This window comes from Akebia trifoliata, chromosome 3, assembly GCF_017979445.1.
Source record: "Akebia trifoliata isolate Shusen 1 chromosome 3, ASM1797944v1, whole genome shotgun sequence".
NCBI lineage: Eukaryota > Viridiplantae > Streptophyta > Magnoliopsida > Ranunculales > Lardizabalaceae > Akebia > Akebia trifoliata.
Window position 1 is genome coordinate 44,632,132 of NC_141377.1, and position 17,369 is coordinate 44,649,500.

Below are 17,369 nucleotides of genomic sequence, written 5' to 3' on the forward strand. Positions count from 1 at the left end.
CAACTCCACATATTTATGGGGATGTGTATCCTGAGACAAACAATCTATGGTCATAGAACATGCGACGTCAGAAGAGTATTTTGAGTATGCCACGTGGGGGAGTCAGATTATCACGACTCTTTTGGATAAAACTGAAAGATCTTTTCCACAATATCGATGCTTAACAGCTAGATCATAAAAGAATTTTTTGGGGTTATTTTGTAAGGTATCAAATTGACACAATCATACATACTTATGCAGAATCATAAAGCTTTTTCTTGTGTATCCCAAGACATTTGAATTATGGCTCTGTGATGGGGGCATTTGTCAAAGGGGAGTGTCATATTATCACGGTTCTTTCAAATTTGATATTTTTATAGGGCAAATTGTCATTTCGTGAGCTGAATATGACAATATTCCAATTCCAGATCATTGTTCATTTTAATTCTCAAAACATGAAATGTGAGATCGTAGGTTTTTCAAAGTGACGATCTCGATGGTGGATACTTTTTGTTTCTTTCAAAATAACAATCTCGCTACTCTGTAGCAAATCTGAAAGATCGTCAATTTATAATCAGAGATATTGTCACTTTAAAAATTAATAGCAGCAATCTTGCAATATTATGCAAAAGAGATCGTCACTTTGAAAAAGATCTTGCACTTCATGTTTTGGGGATTAAAATGAAAATCATAATACATAAAAATAAAAAAAAAAGAGAAGATTGAAAGAAGGTTAATCACAGCACACATATGTACAATTGGTTGTTTATTTAAATTATTGGAATTAGAATAGAGAGACAAATTAACAAATATAAAGAAGCGAGTGAAAGAACATCAAGAAAAATCCTCTGCTATCTCCTGGAGACAAATGCTAAGCTCTTGTGACTTAGAGAGCATGACCATGTGATCAGATCCTGTGATCTTTTTCACTTGGTCTGTTGGATTATTTTTAATCATCCAAAGTTGGAAGGTCTCCTTCATGACCTTATCTTCCTCACTCACCACATAAACTCGTTTAATTGATCCATATTTTTTTTTAGACACCACAATTACCTTTGACATGTCTTCTTCACTGTACAAACGTATTGGTCTCACCAACATTGTCGCCATGGTAACATCCTGTTAATACAATTAGTCGATTTTTCTTTAATAAATATGATCATAAAATAAATAAATAAAGCTTCTTACCTCAGGTGGGCAGAGCTGATACACATTGGATGACATGTAGTTTGGACCAAAATTGAAAGTGGTTGGTGGATTGTCTGGCCCTTCATCGTAGTTGAATCGGTTGTCCATTTGAGAACCCTGTCTCCTAAACGACTGTGATTTTTTTTATTTACATAAAATAAAAATATAAAATCATGTATCACAAAGAGATATTGGAACAAAATTTGAAAATTCCAAATGAACCAGAGTTACAGTATCTCCAATGACAATGCTATATTTTCCTCTTTCAATTTCATTTTTCGAAATAATGAAGTGAAAAAAATATTATATTTGACTTATGCCTCTCCAATGTTTAATCTATAAAAAAATGCTAGTGGTGTATTTTGAATGGTGATTTGGTGAAAAATAAAAAATAAATAAAAAAAAACCTTTTTTGCTTTAAATGGAAAATTGGTATAAAAAACCAATTCAAAATATATTTTTTTTCAATACAAAACATTTGAGCAAATATTGAGATATTTTAAAAGCAATGCCAATTTTAACATTGCTTTTAGCTTTTTCCATTTTTGAGAGACCACATGGCACTTGCACCAAAATTTGAGACGCCAATGGAGATGTTCTTGGGCCAACCAGAATAAGTTGGTAAGATTTCAAGCCTTACTCAGGTTTTTAGCCCCACACGGATTGTGGCAATCCAACATCACATCCATTTAGATTTTATGGTATAAATCGGATTAAAAAGAGGAAAAAAAAAAAACCCTTTTCAGATTTATCCAAAGTTTTTAAAGTGGACGGCCACTGTAGTTCTAAAATAAAAATCCAATGACCAAAAATAACTTTTTAAAGTTCATAAAATTTTGTGATAAACATCCCTATATCATCCCATCATGGTTTTGGAGGTCAAAAGGAGGTGCAATCAGTCAATTTGATCTCTAGACTTATCTAAGATTGTTTGTTGAATGCGCCCCACATATATAGACACACACATATACCTTCTCTTTTTATCTAGAATGTCCATGGTGACATGCTTAGATCACAAGATAGAATTTTGAAAGGATATATGTTTGAAGAATATCAAATAGATGAAAGGAAGAATGAATTTAGACTAATGATAAAATGACCTGGTTGATGTGGCATGTGCATAGAACCATAGACCTTTTTTATTTGTATATCCCAGAGAAGAAGATCTATTGTTCTGTGTATTGCCACATCAATCGAGTCAGTTTAGTGCGTCAGCTTATCATGACTCATGAATTTATGGCTCACTTATTGAAAGACCCAGTATTATAGGTTTCATTTGGCTATTGAAACCTTGTTTGTCTTTTTTTTGTTTGTTTTCTAAATAGAGCTATCCGTGCTCAGAACTTGACTGATCCTTGTGGCATGTGTAGTCCCCTCCCCAGACGCACCAGGATATGTAAATTCAGTGCCCAAAACCAAACCCAATCCAAAATTTTGAGTTCGGTCAAGGTACATGCATAATTAACTAGAACTGGCTCCATGGGTTTGGGTTCAAGTGTGTCACATACAGACGCCCTCAAAATCGGACCCAGCTTCAGATTCCGGGTATGTTTAAATATTATTTATATATTTATAAATAAAATTTTAAATTTATAAAATTTTAATTAGATTTATGGATAAAAAAATATACTAAAAACGTATTATAAGTACGAGTCGTGCTGGACTTAACATTGAACTTGACATAATTTCAAACATTGGTGTGCACGTAACCATAGATGATGCTTCTCACTCATATCTCCACGAAAATCATCTACGGTTCTGTACAAACATCCGCGTCACAGTCGTGCTGGAGTAACAATGAAATTGCGTTCGTTACGTGCTTCTCACTCGTATCTCGATGAAAAGCATCTATTGTTTTGTACACACATCCAGTTAGCAATGTGTGACACGATATCAATTTCAATGTTATTTCAGTATTTTCCCACATCTGATGGTTCTGTGCACACTAATGTGTGAAATTATGTCAATTTCAATGTTACTCCAGCATAACTTAAAAAAAAAAGTAAGATTGATATAGATCAAAGAGAGAGACCTCTTGAGCGATGGTAGAAACATTGAAGGAGGGACCGGGCATAAGAGCAGTGACGAAAACAGCAACAACAATCTTTTTCGGGAAAACTTCCATGGCTTTAGAGATACCCAACCCACCAAAGCTATGTGCGACCAGGATCACCCTCTCTTCTGTGGGGACAGATTCCATTAATTTCATCAATGGTTGAAAATAATCCGAAATCGATCTAAGCTCGTTGACTTGTTTTGAGTCGATCCCCGATGCTGCGAGGTCAAGAGCTGTCACTCTGTGACCACCCAACCTTAGTAACGTTGCGACCTTATACCAACACCACGCCCCATGACAAGCTCCATGAACTAGCACGAAATGGAATTGTTTCTTCTCAATTGTTCGACCATTAGGTTGCGGGTTCGATCTCACCATACCCACCAAAACAAACAAAAATAAGACCAAAACTACATACTTCTTTCTCTCCATCATTTCCTCTCCTTTTTTTTTTGTCTTACCGATTTTCGCTTCTTTTTGTTTATGAAGGAAGATAGACAGTCGCGTTTGGATCACTTTGAATAAACTTTGGTCTAAGTCGTTGGGGGTGCTAAAAGAAATTGTATTTAAAGTCATCCAGGAATTCAACTATCTAGAAGGATTCTTTCCCAGGGTTTGGATCACTTCGAATAAACTTTGGTCTAAGTCGTTGGGGGTGGTGGCAAGTCCAACTTCCTTGATTCTCAATGCGATATCACCTCTTTGTCGGTATTGAAATTTCTCTATGATGGACGCTGTCGTGTAGCTCACAAGGGTAGTTCTGTAAAGTAAGGATGCATTCAATGGATCCCTGCATTCAGTGGATCCCTGATTTCTGTGAGCGCGTACGGAAAAAAATTCCAATCAAATTGCCTACGTCGTCAGTGGAGGAGAGGTAGATCGAGTTTTTTTTTTATTTTTTATAAATAACATTTCATTAATAACAACACTAGATCAGTCGAGGTGACCAACTTAGCAAAACCTTATAGATATGATGCTACTCACTAGAAATATATCGAATCCCATCCCAATTGAAGATAAAATCTTTAAAGAAGATCTCCCTAAATTTCTTATAGACTTTGGACCAATAAAAGATAAAACTCAAGATGGACATAATTATTGTCGTACAATCTTCTTGTTTTTCCTAAAAAATACACCTATTTCTCTCAATCCACACCCCCCAACAAATTGGAAATGGTGTAATGCTCCATAACAACCTCAATCCCCCAACAGATTGAGTTTTTTTTGTTTGTAAAATTTTTCATCATAGTGTTCACAGTCTCTAGTGCGTGCCACATCAAGTCTAATAAGGGTAGTTTTGTAAATTATAAAATGCAATTCAATACGGGATCCTGTGATTGGTGGATCCTGGATTTTGTGAGAGATTGAGCTCATATCGTGAGTAGTGGATCCTCTCTAGTGCGTTTTCCTTGCAACTCCCTGTAGTGCTTTTTAATTGGCAGTGATAGAAATCTTGAAAACAAAATCAGACAACTCAGTATTGTATGGATCATAGTGTAGATCAGATTTGAAAAACAAATAGAATTCTTTGAGTCCGATGAAGGCTTTGAAGATGGATAGTCTTTTAACAAAACAAATTCTGTGACTAAATGACATGGCTATCCTTCAATTGTCTAATATCACTACAGGGTACTGCAAGGAAAACTCACTCAGAGGATTCGCTCTCGATATCATGGTATGCATGAAACCATATATGCTTTTCACTCGTATCTTGAAGAAAACATCCATGATTCTGTGTGTTGTGTAATCAGTTGGGGGTATGTTGACCTGCTGAGTGCAAGGGGTAACGTCTCTTGCGGAGCAAGGCAAACAAGCTTTCTCTACTCTTATTTTTGTTAGAGATCTCTAAGATTGTTGAACTTAGAAAATAGTGTGATTGGATTTTTTATTTGATTTGTGGACGCAGGCACACTTTCAAACCGCATAAATCTTATGTTTTGTGTGTAAATTTTTGTTGCTTTGTTTTTCACACTATGACACCTCCATGTAAGTGCAATGTTGAACTTAGAGTCGTAGGAAGTCACTTTAGCATTTTTTTAAGGATTATACACTCTCAAACTTCTACTACAACTTTCTTGACCAAAAAATGCTAAACTTACTCGCAAAGGTCACGTAAAAAGACACTCACTGAGGATAATGTGTACAAAACCGTTTATTTTTTTTCTCCTAATATCTTGAGGAAAAAAACCCATGGTTCTGTGCACACTTGCCATGTCAATGAGTGTGGTTTTTTTGAGTCCCTTAATTAACATGACTTTTTGAGTTAGTCTTTTTCGATTCCTTCAGTTAATAAACTACGATTTTTTGCTCAAAGTTGAAGATTTTACAAAATGGAAAATCACATACCACTCACTGTTCCACACTTGTATTTATAGATTTTATATTCGAGATCATATCTCCCTAATTATCATCGGGATCGACGTCGTGATTGCCCAAGAATCATAATGAAACTTTCCAATCTCCTATAATGGGACCAAGGGGAGCATGTGATTGATACATCCTGTTATCAAATTGGTGAATATTTGAAATATCTCCGTGTTTTCAAACTAATGACATGCTCCCTTTGGCCTTGTCCTTTTTTTTGAGTAACAAAAAATAACTTAAATACTCTAATTTGTACTTATACCAAAAAATGATAATATTAATTCATTTGACTTAATTTTAAATAAATTAATATTAATTTATAAAACTTCTTCAATGTCTAATGAAACAACCATTGAATTTTATCTTCCAAACCAGTTATCTTCAAGTTCTTCAACCTTACCTTAACTATATATAATTCCCCCCCTCCCCACCTCACCCCATAAGAAAACCCTTGGTCCACCCATGGTTTTAATAAAGATTGGGGAGTTGGGGATGTGCTCTATGGATAATGAATATAATAGAGATAAGGTGTATGCATTATAATAATATGCATGGGATACACAATATCAATGCTACGGTGTATCTCATCACATATGTTGGAGATTTAGATGTGCATCAATTTGATTCAATTATTGTTATTTGATAGGCTTTTGATAGAATAAAAACGAATTTAAAATGGATTTGGCCCGGCACATCAATGGACCAAATTTAGGCGGTGGGTTATAGGTGAACTCGGCTTGGGCTAAGGTTTTATTACTTAAGACCGTCCCAACCCGATATCTAGGGTTTGGGTCAAGTTTGTTATGTTTGAGAAAAAAGAACAATAGAGGCCTCTTCAACTCGTGGTTTAGATTAGATATGAAAACAACTTTTTTTTATTATCAGATCAATGGTCTAAAAATGAACGGTCACCAAAATCCTAACTTTAAACTATCAGATGTAAACAAATCTAACTATCTTGATGACATGGCATTCCCTGAACTGTTTACAGTAGCTACAGAAAAAGTGGGTACAGAGGATCTGCTCGCATTATTGTGCATAAATTATAGGGGATCTTGTTAGCATGTGCCCTAAGGGCACACGATTAAGTACAATAAGTACACTTTGAAAAATTGGAATCTGAGGTACTTTGGCATAAAAATAAAATTTGTAAGTGCATTTATTTAACTTTAACTTGTGACCTAAAATGACTCTAAACTATATCGGCCGGGGATACACATCTCCATAAACTATATTTATGGAGATGTGCAGTTGTGTACCTCAAGGGAAAAATCTATGATTCTTACAAGTACATGTCAGTTGAATTTTTGAGTCACCTTGTTAGGTTGAATTATGAAATCATTACACGTTGAGTAAATGTCTTTGAATAAAAAAAACAAAAATGATTAGACCGTTTATAACATCCAAATGAACGGCTGAGATGGGAAAATACTCTTTATGGATTCCACAAGATGGATCCTAAAAATGTATACTGGTCTCAATAATGCTAATGCTAGAATTCTAGCCATTATATTTACATGAGAAAATGGGATCGTGTAGAATAACAATAGGTAAACATAATCAATTAATATACTTAATTGATACTAATTGTTGCAAATCTTGATCATTAATATGTGATGAGATACAGCATAACATGATCTGGTGCATCTCTTTCACATTGTCATATTGCATAAAATAACTTATCTCTATTATATTATTTTGAGAACAAAAAAAGGCATATAGCTTGTATATATATATTTTTTGAAGAGTCATGATTTTTGAAAAACCCCCCATACTTTCCTAACACAGCATGTGAAGCATCTATTTCCTTGGAATACACAACTGCACATACTCGTTAATATGTGCAGTTGTATATCCTGAGGAAAATCTATGGTTCTAGTACATACCACATCCAGAAAGTATGAAGGAGTATGTCAAGGAGGGGGGGATTCGAAAAAACATTATTCGTTGTTGAATCTTTCTCCATGTTTCAAAATAACACTCAAGGTAGCGTTGTGTGCAGAGAAAACGTTGATTTTTCTTAAGTGTATAACATTCGTATCTTGAGAAAAATCATCTACTGTTTTTAACACACTCAAGTACTCTGTCATTGCTTATTTCTTTCTGCTCCCACAACTACAATATCTGCCTTGCATAATAGGCTAAATCCAAGATTAAATGTGTGTCTGAGAATAGCAGCACCCTACAGATGACTAACATACTTCTTTTTAATTTTTTTTATTTTTATGGCTAAGTAAGAGGAGTGTATTATATAACGAAATGTACAAAGGGATACATCCCTTAGACTACAATTCTCATCTAAGGGTGGCTTGGACATAGCCACATTGATACAACCTATATAACATCAAATATTACAACACACAACATAACAATAGTAATTAATGTTCTTGAGTTCAACATAAACTAGATAAGATAATTAATCAGATATCTTGAAGTGATGTATCTGGACGTTTTCGACATTGAGCTTCTTGAAATTACTCAACTTCCTTGTCATGAAGAGCTTCCCCCAGTTATATTCCTTATATTTTGCTGGATTTTGCTCGTTTACCAGCTCCTCCAAAGGCTTCACCATCACGTAGTGCGCAGGAAAGGCAAAGAAAGGGATGGAGAACCTCTCCCTCTCCGAGTTCAGCGTCACCCTGTGCTCTGCACTCTCATACTTATCATTGCTCCAAACCTATTAAAAAACTTTCCAATTAATAATCTATGAAGAACAATTTAACAAGACAAAAAACAAAAAGTCCAATATCCCTTAGACTACACTTCGTCTTGTGTAATGTTAGAGAAATATATATTTAGTATATAACAATTGATATCCTCTATATTGGGAAATATTGATGATTTATTAGGGGGAGCAGATCCTCTGTAGTATTTCTTTTCTAAAGTTCCGTTTATTGGTTTTAGGCTGTTAAGACTTGGGACACATCAACACAATACTAAATCCATGCCGTATAGATTTAAGAATTCAGTGACCGTTGATTTTCAAATCTGATCTATTCTCACAAAATAAGAGGATTTGGGTGTCATTGATTTTCAAATGTGATCAATCAAGACTGTAGAGAAATCACTACGTGCAACTATAGAAAAGTAGTACCACAGAGGATCCACTCCTATATTGTTTAACTTTAAATAATTTGAGTGATTTAGATAAATTAAGATATTTATATTAGGTTTCCTTTTCTATATTTAATTAATTGGCTATGTAATCTTTATAATACCCCATTAATATTCATATAATGACTATCTAAGTTATCAATATGTATGTTTCTTCACATAATTTTATAGAGCTTCTTATGCGAAACTTCTTTATACCACACTAAGTAGTTCATAAAATTACACATAACACATCAGTTAAGGATATAAGCACACCATTTAAAAAAGAGAGATTTACCTGACAGACCAAAGTGTTGCATTTTTATTACAAAAACTCCATTGGAGTTTTGACAACTCCAAGGGAACCTTACTTTATGACGTTTGTTACCACTAAATTCAAATTTATTCAGATAATTTGTTACTTAACATACTATGGAGTGAATTATGATTGCATCAATTTGTGACATCTACAAACATGATTTGATGTCACAAGGTAATAAAAGAAAAAAATTTAACAACTTAAAATAAAAAAGATAATTTTCACAATTGAATTTTAATTTTATATTTAGGAGTTCGGTAGCCATCTATTTTCAACACCTATGATAAAGTTCAATTTTTTTTTTTTTTTGAAATTTCCTTTTGAATCTGAGTTTTTCATTTAAATTTAGAAGCCTATGTTGTTGGACTGGTAATTTTATAATTTATTTCGGCCCAACGACCCTTAGATTTCAATTCTTACAAAGCTAGTTATGGTAACCTGATTCATAAAGTAAGGTTTGTTCAAATAACAAACCTGATAAAGTAAGGGTGGTTTTGTAATAAAATTGCAACAGAAAGGTTTGGTAAATCTCTCTTAAAAAAAAATGGTTTTGATCAGATTATAATGCAAAGGCCGAGCTCGCATGGTCCTCCCATAAGATTGAAGGCATGGATAGAAATAACGTTAGGAGAGATTGTTTATTGAGTCCTAATGAATGCACGTGGTCTTGATACACGGTTGGGTATGCGACTGACATGGTTGGGTATGTGATTGACATGGCAAGGGCACAGAATCATATATCATTTTCATCAGGATGGGCCGTTCTGTGCCCTTGCCATGTCATGTACCCAACCACTTACCAAGACCGTTAGTATTCATCATTATTCTTATTTATTAAATTTCATTCTTTATATTTTTGTTGTGCATTCATCATGATGTTGTTGTAACGAAGGTCTGATGAGGACAAATTGAAAACGTAAACACCCATTTAGTTTCATGGATTGGTGTGCTATGAAAAAGTTGATGTGGGGAAGAGTTCTCTAATCTTATTACATTGGATTTAAAAATAAATCAGCTGAGAATACTTAGGCAATGCAAAATATCATGGATTTAAGGATTCATTTCAAGTTTCCTAAATAATGGGTGAGGCAAGAAAAAAAAAATAGAAAAATTTCTCAAAACGTGATCAACTTTTGGTGAAATTCCCATACTGGCTCACTGTTCATTTTAATTCCCAAAACATGAAGTGCAAGATTGTAGGTTTTTCAAGTGATCTCGTAGGTTAAAGTTACGATCTCGCTGGTTCACTAATTGTCACTTATAACCTGTGAGATCTGTTCAAATTTTGTGAATTAAAATGAACAGTAATCCAGAATTGGAATTTCGTCATATTCAACTGATGAAATGGTAATTTATCCTAAAAAATAACTCATTTTTATGTTGAAAGAGAATGTATATAGTATTGTAGAGTACCTGCATGATGTCACCAAGGTTAATGATGTAAGAATCAGGAATGGGCTTGACCCTGATCCACTCACCATCTGCCTTCCTTTTCACGTCCAGACCACCAACATTGTCCTGGGCAAGGACTGTGAGAGCTCCAATATCCTTGTGTTGACCCACTCCAAAAGCAAGTTCAGGTGAAGGACAAGGAGGGTAGTGATTGAGGCGGATAGAGCTGCTATTGTCTTTGAGGAAGCCACTTAACCGCTTTGCGGGCAAGCCTAAGCTCAGTGAGATAAGCTCTAGTAATTTAAATGATAGTTTCTCCACAACTTGAGCATATTCTTCACAGGCCACCCTGTCATCGATGTGTGAGAGAGAGAGAGAGCATCTTTAGTTTATGATAAACTTCTAGTTGGATATATAGATTCTTATTTAAATTTAAGGCAGATTTACCAAAACATGCACAACATTTTGAATATTTACCAAAACAGTACACTGTAGCAATTAATTCCAAAAACGGTAAATTTACCGTTTTCGGAATTAATTTTTTTTATCAAAACGGTAAAAACAGTAAAATGTATTTTTTTTATATCGAAAATGCCCTTTTTTATTTTTTGACTGAAATTACGAAAACAAAATTGATTTCGGTAAAAAAAAAAATTATAAATACATATGATTGTTAGATTACCAAAAGAGAGTGAATCTTTTAGTTGGATTTTCATATTTTTAAGGTTAAAATTGTAAATATATATGTAAAACAAAAAAAAGGGTATTTTCGGTAAAAAAAAATATTTTACTGTTTTTACCGTTTTGGTAAAAATATTAATTCCGAAAACAGTAAATTTATCATTTTCGGAATTAATTGCTACAGTGTACCATTTTGATAAATTATTCTAAATTTTAATACATCAATTTTGTCAGTTAGACATCTTGGATAGGAAGGCGCATATAATCAATCTTATTCTTAGTGGGTGCACTAATCTTTTTTTGTAATTTAATGCACCTATCATACCTATGCAATCAAAAATTCAAATGTTACAGATTTTGGCGTGTGATGCCCTTAATGGAAATATGGGAATGTTGAGCCAATAATCTGACTTAATTATCTTCAACCGTATATATTAAATGAGAGAAATGAGTAAATAACCTTAATTCAGGAAGGTTTTCAGGCCACTGGTTCCTAAACTCCAGCAAGTCCTGGTTGTCATGCCCAGGTGAAGCTGGCATCACCAATGGATCTTTCACCGTGAAGTCAAACACTTCTTTCCAGTCTCTCACGTTCTTCGTATGCTCCCCCTCGAAATAACCCAAAGGGTTCACCTCATCTCTCCTTACCTTTCGCTTCTCCTCTGTTGACAAAGCGAAGAATTTCTTCGCCGCTATCTCAATGTTCCGTAGGAGTTCGGATGGCACACCGTGGTTGATAACATGGAAAAATCCCCAGTCCCTGCATGCTTGGCCTACCTTGTCGACAAGAGCGGCAAGGGCATCAGTGGACTCTGGATGATTCAAAGGGGAGAGATCAATCAATGGGATTCCTTCATCTTCATCAATCTTGAGCTTAGGCCTGTGTTCTATGGCTTGAATAAAAGCTGGATCAAATTCACCCATCTCACCCAAGAAAAAAAAAAAAGCAATTTAAAATGATTTAACAACTAAGTAAGGATAAGCTACTCTTTATATAGGATTTGAAGGATAAAATGTACATTGAATCTGGACGCTTTACTTAGGGGATGTGATCGCAATTGCTTACGCTGTTATTTTGTTAATTTGCGGAAGAAGAATTAATCACTAATAAGCCTGAGAGTCAAGGAAAATATTTGAATTTCAGCATTAGAAAGCACTTATCAACTTGATTTTGGTAAGTTGGTGGATTAATCATTAGAATATGCCACATGGCATATTTTAGTACGACCTTAAATCTGGAGACCAATAGGAATAAAATACGACTCACGCAAATAGCTTTTGCTTACATAAGCAAGTTCGTAAGGTAAAGAAAACGTGAACTATAATAGAGGCGAAATTTTACAAGGCTACGGAGTCTTTTGTAGCAAGAGCCAAACATGATGAACGTTCAAAGTCTTCCAATGAAAAGACTTTCAAAACATGCTTTCATGCCATTGGCTCATCAACTTAACACATAAATTTCAAAACATCAAATCTTTATTGTTATTAGATTACCAATGTGACAATCCATGTGGGTCCAAAGGCCCTTAGTAATATTTGGAATCTTACTAACTTAATCAGGTTATCCTACTCCATAACAAAGGGTTTGATGAGCAACAAACTTGATAAAGTAATTAAGGGAATTTTGTAATAAAAGTGCAACAAACAGGTCTGCCAGATAAATATCTACAACTATTAATGCGATTTTGGTGTAGTTTAACCTTTTTATCTTTTTTATATTATAAGAGACATACTCAATATTTAAATATTTTCTACATAAGGTTTTAAAAAAATTGAGGGTACGATTGTTTTGCATAAGGTTTGAAGTGTCACGATGGGAGCCCCGGGATTTGCCCTTAGCCGAGTGCAGTCAAGCCCTTTGAATCTTATCCATTGAAGAAGAAAAACTTGAGGTGCAAATCACTTTATAAAGAGTTAAAAAAAAAATTGTTGGGGGGTAGGGGACAAGAGCTCTTATGACCTGATTTGTACATTTATAACTATGAAGGATTTTTTTGGACAAAAAAATTGAGGGGTGACAATTACCCCCTCTCGCCCCCTACCTCCGCTCCTAACAGCTACTATAAACCCAAATTTAAAATTGAAATCCAACTATGAAAACAATTCTTTTTTTTTTTTCCAGAACTCTTTGAATTTCATGCTCTATAACCATGAGTCACCCAATTGTGTATTTTATTTGTCACATAGACATGTAATCCATATAGATTGATGGTCCTTTGATTCATATAACCCCATCCTATATATATGGGAAATGTTCAGCAGTTGACATTAAGGAGATCTCGTTGGGAGTCAAAATTTATCTTATATGGATTTAAAGTTCGGAATTGGGTAGATTTTTTGTGAGGATGATGTCTATGGTGAGTAATATTTTTATAATTTTGAAATTATTTTAGGAGTTTATAATTTTTAAATATTTGATGAGGGGTGTTTTCATAAATCTATATGCATATTATACAAGTTAGGAGGGTTATTTTTGTAAATACATATACATGTTACTATAATAAATATTGAGGGCTATTTCTAGAATTTGAATAGCTTCTTTGATAAAGAGTATTTTATAAGGTAATATCGTATATTTGACGAGGGGTATTTTCGCGAATTTGCATGCATGTTAATAATTTTTTGAATGAGTGATATTTTTATAAGTTAGAATGGGAAGCGGATCCTCGGTAGCACCTTGTAGCACATATCCAACAATTGAAAGAGTGCCACATCAACCATACTTAGATCCCACTTTTAAAATATTGGATGTTCAGCAGCCATTCAATTTCAAATATAGGGATCTGGACGGAAAATACTATTTTTTATTTATTTTTTAATTTTTTCAAATCAGATCTAAATCATGATCACAAGAGGTTAAGATGTTATTTATTTATTTATTTTTAATAAAACTCTCTCATCCGTTGGATCTGTGCTATAGGGTGCCACATGAACCGTGTGCTACATAATGCTAGATTTGCAAGTTCATGTATCTTTGATCGATGAGGTATATTTTGGCAAATTTATATGAATATAATATAAATATAAAGATTACCAAGGGCTAGTTTTGTTATGTGAATAATTTCTTTGATAGTGGTATTTTGAAACTTTGGTGTGAAATATAATGAATCTTTAATGGCTATTTTTATAATTTGAATTGAGTGTATTTTGGTTTTTTTTTTACATTTTTGATAAATTATTTTAATTCTAATTTAGAATTAGATTGACTAGTATTCCTTTCTAGTAATTTTGAAATTTTAGTTTATTTTAGTATAACATTCGTATCTTGAGAAAAATCATTTACTGTTTGAATTGTGAGACGGATATCAATTAAAAATGACGTTGAAAATGCACTAACACATCTGTGAGAGAGAGAGAGAGAGAGAGAATGGTGAGATCGACGAGCTCTTGTTTTAAGATCATTGCTTGCAGCAGCGATTCCATTGATGGGAATGATCTAGAACGAACTGAGGCATTGCTTTAATGAACAATTCAATCTCTCATCGGGTGATGGAAGGAAGGAGACGCACAAATTACTCTTTGGTGGGGAGGGCCACTATAGTTCAAGTAGATCAGAAGGTTTTCGAGATTCAACAATGCTGGGTGAAGAATAACCATGCAGTCAGGGTAGTGGAAAGAAGGGATAAAGGAGGGTCAGAGCTTGTGCTGTTTGAAAAAGAAAGAGTGTGGTTGGCACAGACATTGGAGGAGGCCAAGAGCTGGAAAGTAGACAGATTGTTTTGGAAGAAATCGACGGATATGGGGCACTGCAAGATGGCTCGAGGTTATGTGAATGAATACGGTCGATTTCTAAAAATTTCAGAATATTCAGGGCAAGGTTGGTATCCTTCTTTGTTGATTCCCGAAGGAGACGAAGGCTTAGGATGGGAGAACCTTGGGGCAGCCTTAAATAAAGGCGGAGTTGCTGACACAGGTCCTCGGAGGAAAGAGGTTACTAAGAGTTTTTTACCTGGTAAGAGAATGAATGTTTTTCAGAAACAGCCATATCCCACCCTTGCGAATGACACAACAGAAAGTTTTGGTGTTTGGAGGTGGGCGATCATCTGCGAAATGGGGGAGAACTCGGTTTGCTGGGAAGAAGTGGAGAGGGTGGTTAATTCCACAGTCCCGAACTCCAGTAAACTTATCCTCAAACCGTGTGGGACTAGTAAGAGAATATTTGTGTGCCGAAAGAGGAGAGAGTTCGATGTGTTCAAAAATATAAAACAATTGAAGATCCTGGATGCTGTGGTTAGCTTGAGAACATGGTTTGCCAACTGTAATAGCTTTGCTGGGAGCTGGTCACTGGAAGGAACTTGGATAGATATTGTCGGGCTCCCGTTCCATAGGTGGGAATCGAAGTCGTTCACTCTCATCGGAGATATGTTAGGAGGCCTTGTTGAGGTCAAAGAGTGTACTCGCTCTTTGGTCAATCTCACAGTAGCTAGTATCAAGGTAAAGAAGAGGGCCATTGACATACCCAGATGGATCGAAATTCCGGCAAGGAATGGAATGGTGACAGTGGGGATCAATCTGCCTGAGGACAGGGAAGTTGGATCGGAGAAGATGATGCCTGGCATTAGTAGAGAAGGGGTGGGAATACCAGACCCAACGATGTCAGAGTCTTTTAATGCACTTGCAGCTAACACTACTTTAGCTATGGCCAATTTTGATGGTCATAAAGCAGTACCGCCAGAGCCTAGGAAAGGGAAGATGGCTGCTATAGAGTGTGGATCAAGTAAAGTCAGCTTTTCTAATGGCCTCTGCGCTGAGTTGGTAGGGACAGCAAGGGTCAACATTCTAAATGGAACATCAACTGAGCCGAGTCAGTTGGGTTGTAATTTGGTGGAATCGGCTCAAGCTAGTTTGAGCAGCGCACAGGCTTTCCACGAGCTGGACCTAACATCTGGGCCTGATAGCCCAACTATGAGTGGTCTTCTTGTACAGCCCGTGGGGGAGGAAAGGCCTCTTTGCAAGGAGGTTCAATCTGTTGGGCCGTGCAGCCCATCAGTGTGTTGGCTCAATGCTCAGCCTGAGTTCGAGGTGGATCTGACCCCTAGGATAGACGGCCCACTCTCTCCAATCCAGCCCATTTGCGAGATAGGTCATTCATTTATCCAAGCAGCTCTTGCATCGACTGAAACAAGTTTTCTTCGGCCCGTAGGCATGCTGAACCGAATGCCCAATCTAGACGGCCCAACAAGCTCAAAGGTAAGAATTCGGCCCACTCTTGAGTTAGTTCAATTAGTTGGCCCAGGTGGACTTTTGAACACAGGAGATGGATTTTTAAACACAAGAGAGGGGTCTCCAGCAAGGGGCAACGACATAGAGGGGTTAGGGAAGGAAACTTTGAGCCATGAATTTTCAGAAGAAGAACTTATACAAGACATGATGAAGTCAGTCACTCTTGGGGATGGAGTTCCATTTAAGGAGGCTTGTCAGGGAGATATTGTAGACATAATACCATCCATAGAAGGAGCCATGGCACTGATTCAAGAGGAACAAACGTTGAGTAATCGATTACTTAGAGGTGATCCTCAGACAGAAAGGTATGTGGAATCGTAACAAGATCTGGCAGATGTATGGAGATGTGGAGAACATGGGACCTTGGCTCAGGGAAGCTTCTTACAGCTACTTCAGGCCATTGAAAGCTCAAATCTTCAGACAAAGGGATGTGGCAGTTGGGATTTGGCAGTTGGGGGAGAACACCTTAGGTTTACCACAGAAGAGGTATTGCAAATGGCTACTGAATCGGATATAAACTCATTAGCCATAGTAGATGGAGAGAACCCAAGGGGATGGGGAAAGTATACATCGAGGAACCAGACAGTAGTAATTTTAGCTGACTGGATCCTACGGAATTTGAGCGAGCTCAGTTGGGCTGCTGGGTTACCTAAAGAAGGACAGTCAGAAGGAACGGGCATTCTGTTCGAATTGGCACTCAAGAAACGGGATGAGGTTGGTAACTGCTATGATACAGTGATCGATGAGGAAGAGCCTGTAGGAGAGGGACAAGCTAGTATACGGGATGAGATGGAATTAATTCTTAGACAAGAGGTGGACCAAGAAGAGACATGACATCAAGATTGTCTGTGTAAAGGGAAGGGAGTTGAGACGATGGATGAAAATAGAGCGAAAAATGTAAGAGTCAGGTTAGCTAAGGAGGTTCAGGAATTACACAAGTCAGGGGCTATGGTCAAGGCTGGTCCATCTTTGGTTCTAAGAAGTGGGAGAAAACTTAAGGTAGTTAATGTCGATTAGATTTTTCTCTTGGAACGTGCGCGGTCTCAATAACAGGGCCAAAAGGGCCTCAGTCAA

General features: G+C 36.0%; 2 protein-coding genes across 3 annotated transcripts; both read right to left on the minus strand.

Annotated features, from left to right (window-relative positions):
• Positions 1 to 741: 741 nt before the first annotated feature.
• On the minus strand, positions 742 to 4,045 carry LOC147407256 (methyl jasmonate esterase 1-like). Of its 2 annotated transcripts, none has more exons than XM_086435735.1 (3): positions 3,200 to 4,045; positions 1,168 to 1,284; positions 742 to 1,098 (listed from the first exon to the last, which is right to left on the minus strand). In XM_086435735.1, the coding sequence occupies exons 1-3, from the start codon at positions 3,797 to 3,799 to the stop codon at positions 814 to 816; spliced, it is 1,002 nt and encodes a 333-aa protein (XP_086291861.1). In that variant the 5' UTR covers positions 3,800 to 4,045; the 3' UTR covers positions 742 to 813. The 2 variants fall into 2 exon arrangements, with proteins under 2 accessions (XP_086291861.1, XP_086291860.1); XM_086435734.1 differs by having other exon boundaries at positions 1,168 to 1,299; positions 3,200 to 4,037.
• Positions 4,046 to 7,796: 3,751 nt separating this feature from the next.
• LOC147407257 (protein DMR6-LIKE OXYGENASE 2-like) lies at positions 7,797 to 12,022 on the minus strand. Its single transcript, XM_086435737.1, has 3 exons — positions 11,533 to 12,022; positions 10,413 to 10,740; positions 7,797 to 8,264 (listed from the first exon to the last, which is right to left on the minus strand). Exons 1-3 carry the CDS (start codon positions 11,994 to 11,996, stop codon positions 8,004 to 8,006), a joined length of 1,053 nt encoding a protein of 350 aa, XP_086291863.1. The 5' UTR covers positions 11,997 to 12,022; the 3' UTR covers positions 7,797 to 8,003.
• Between the last annotated feature and the right edge of the window lie 5,347 nt (positions 12,023 to 17,369).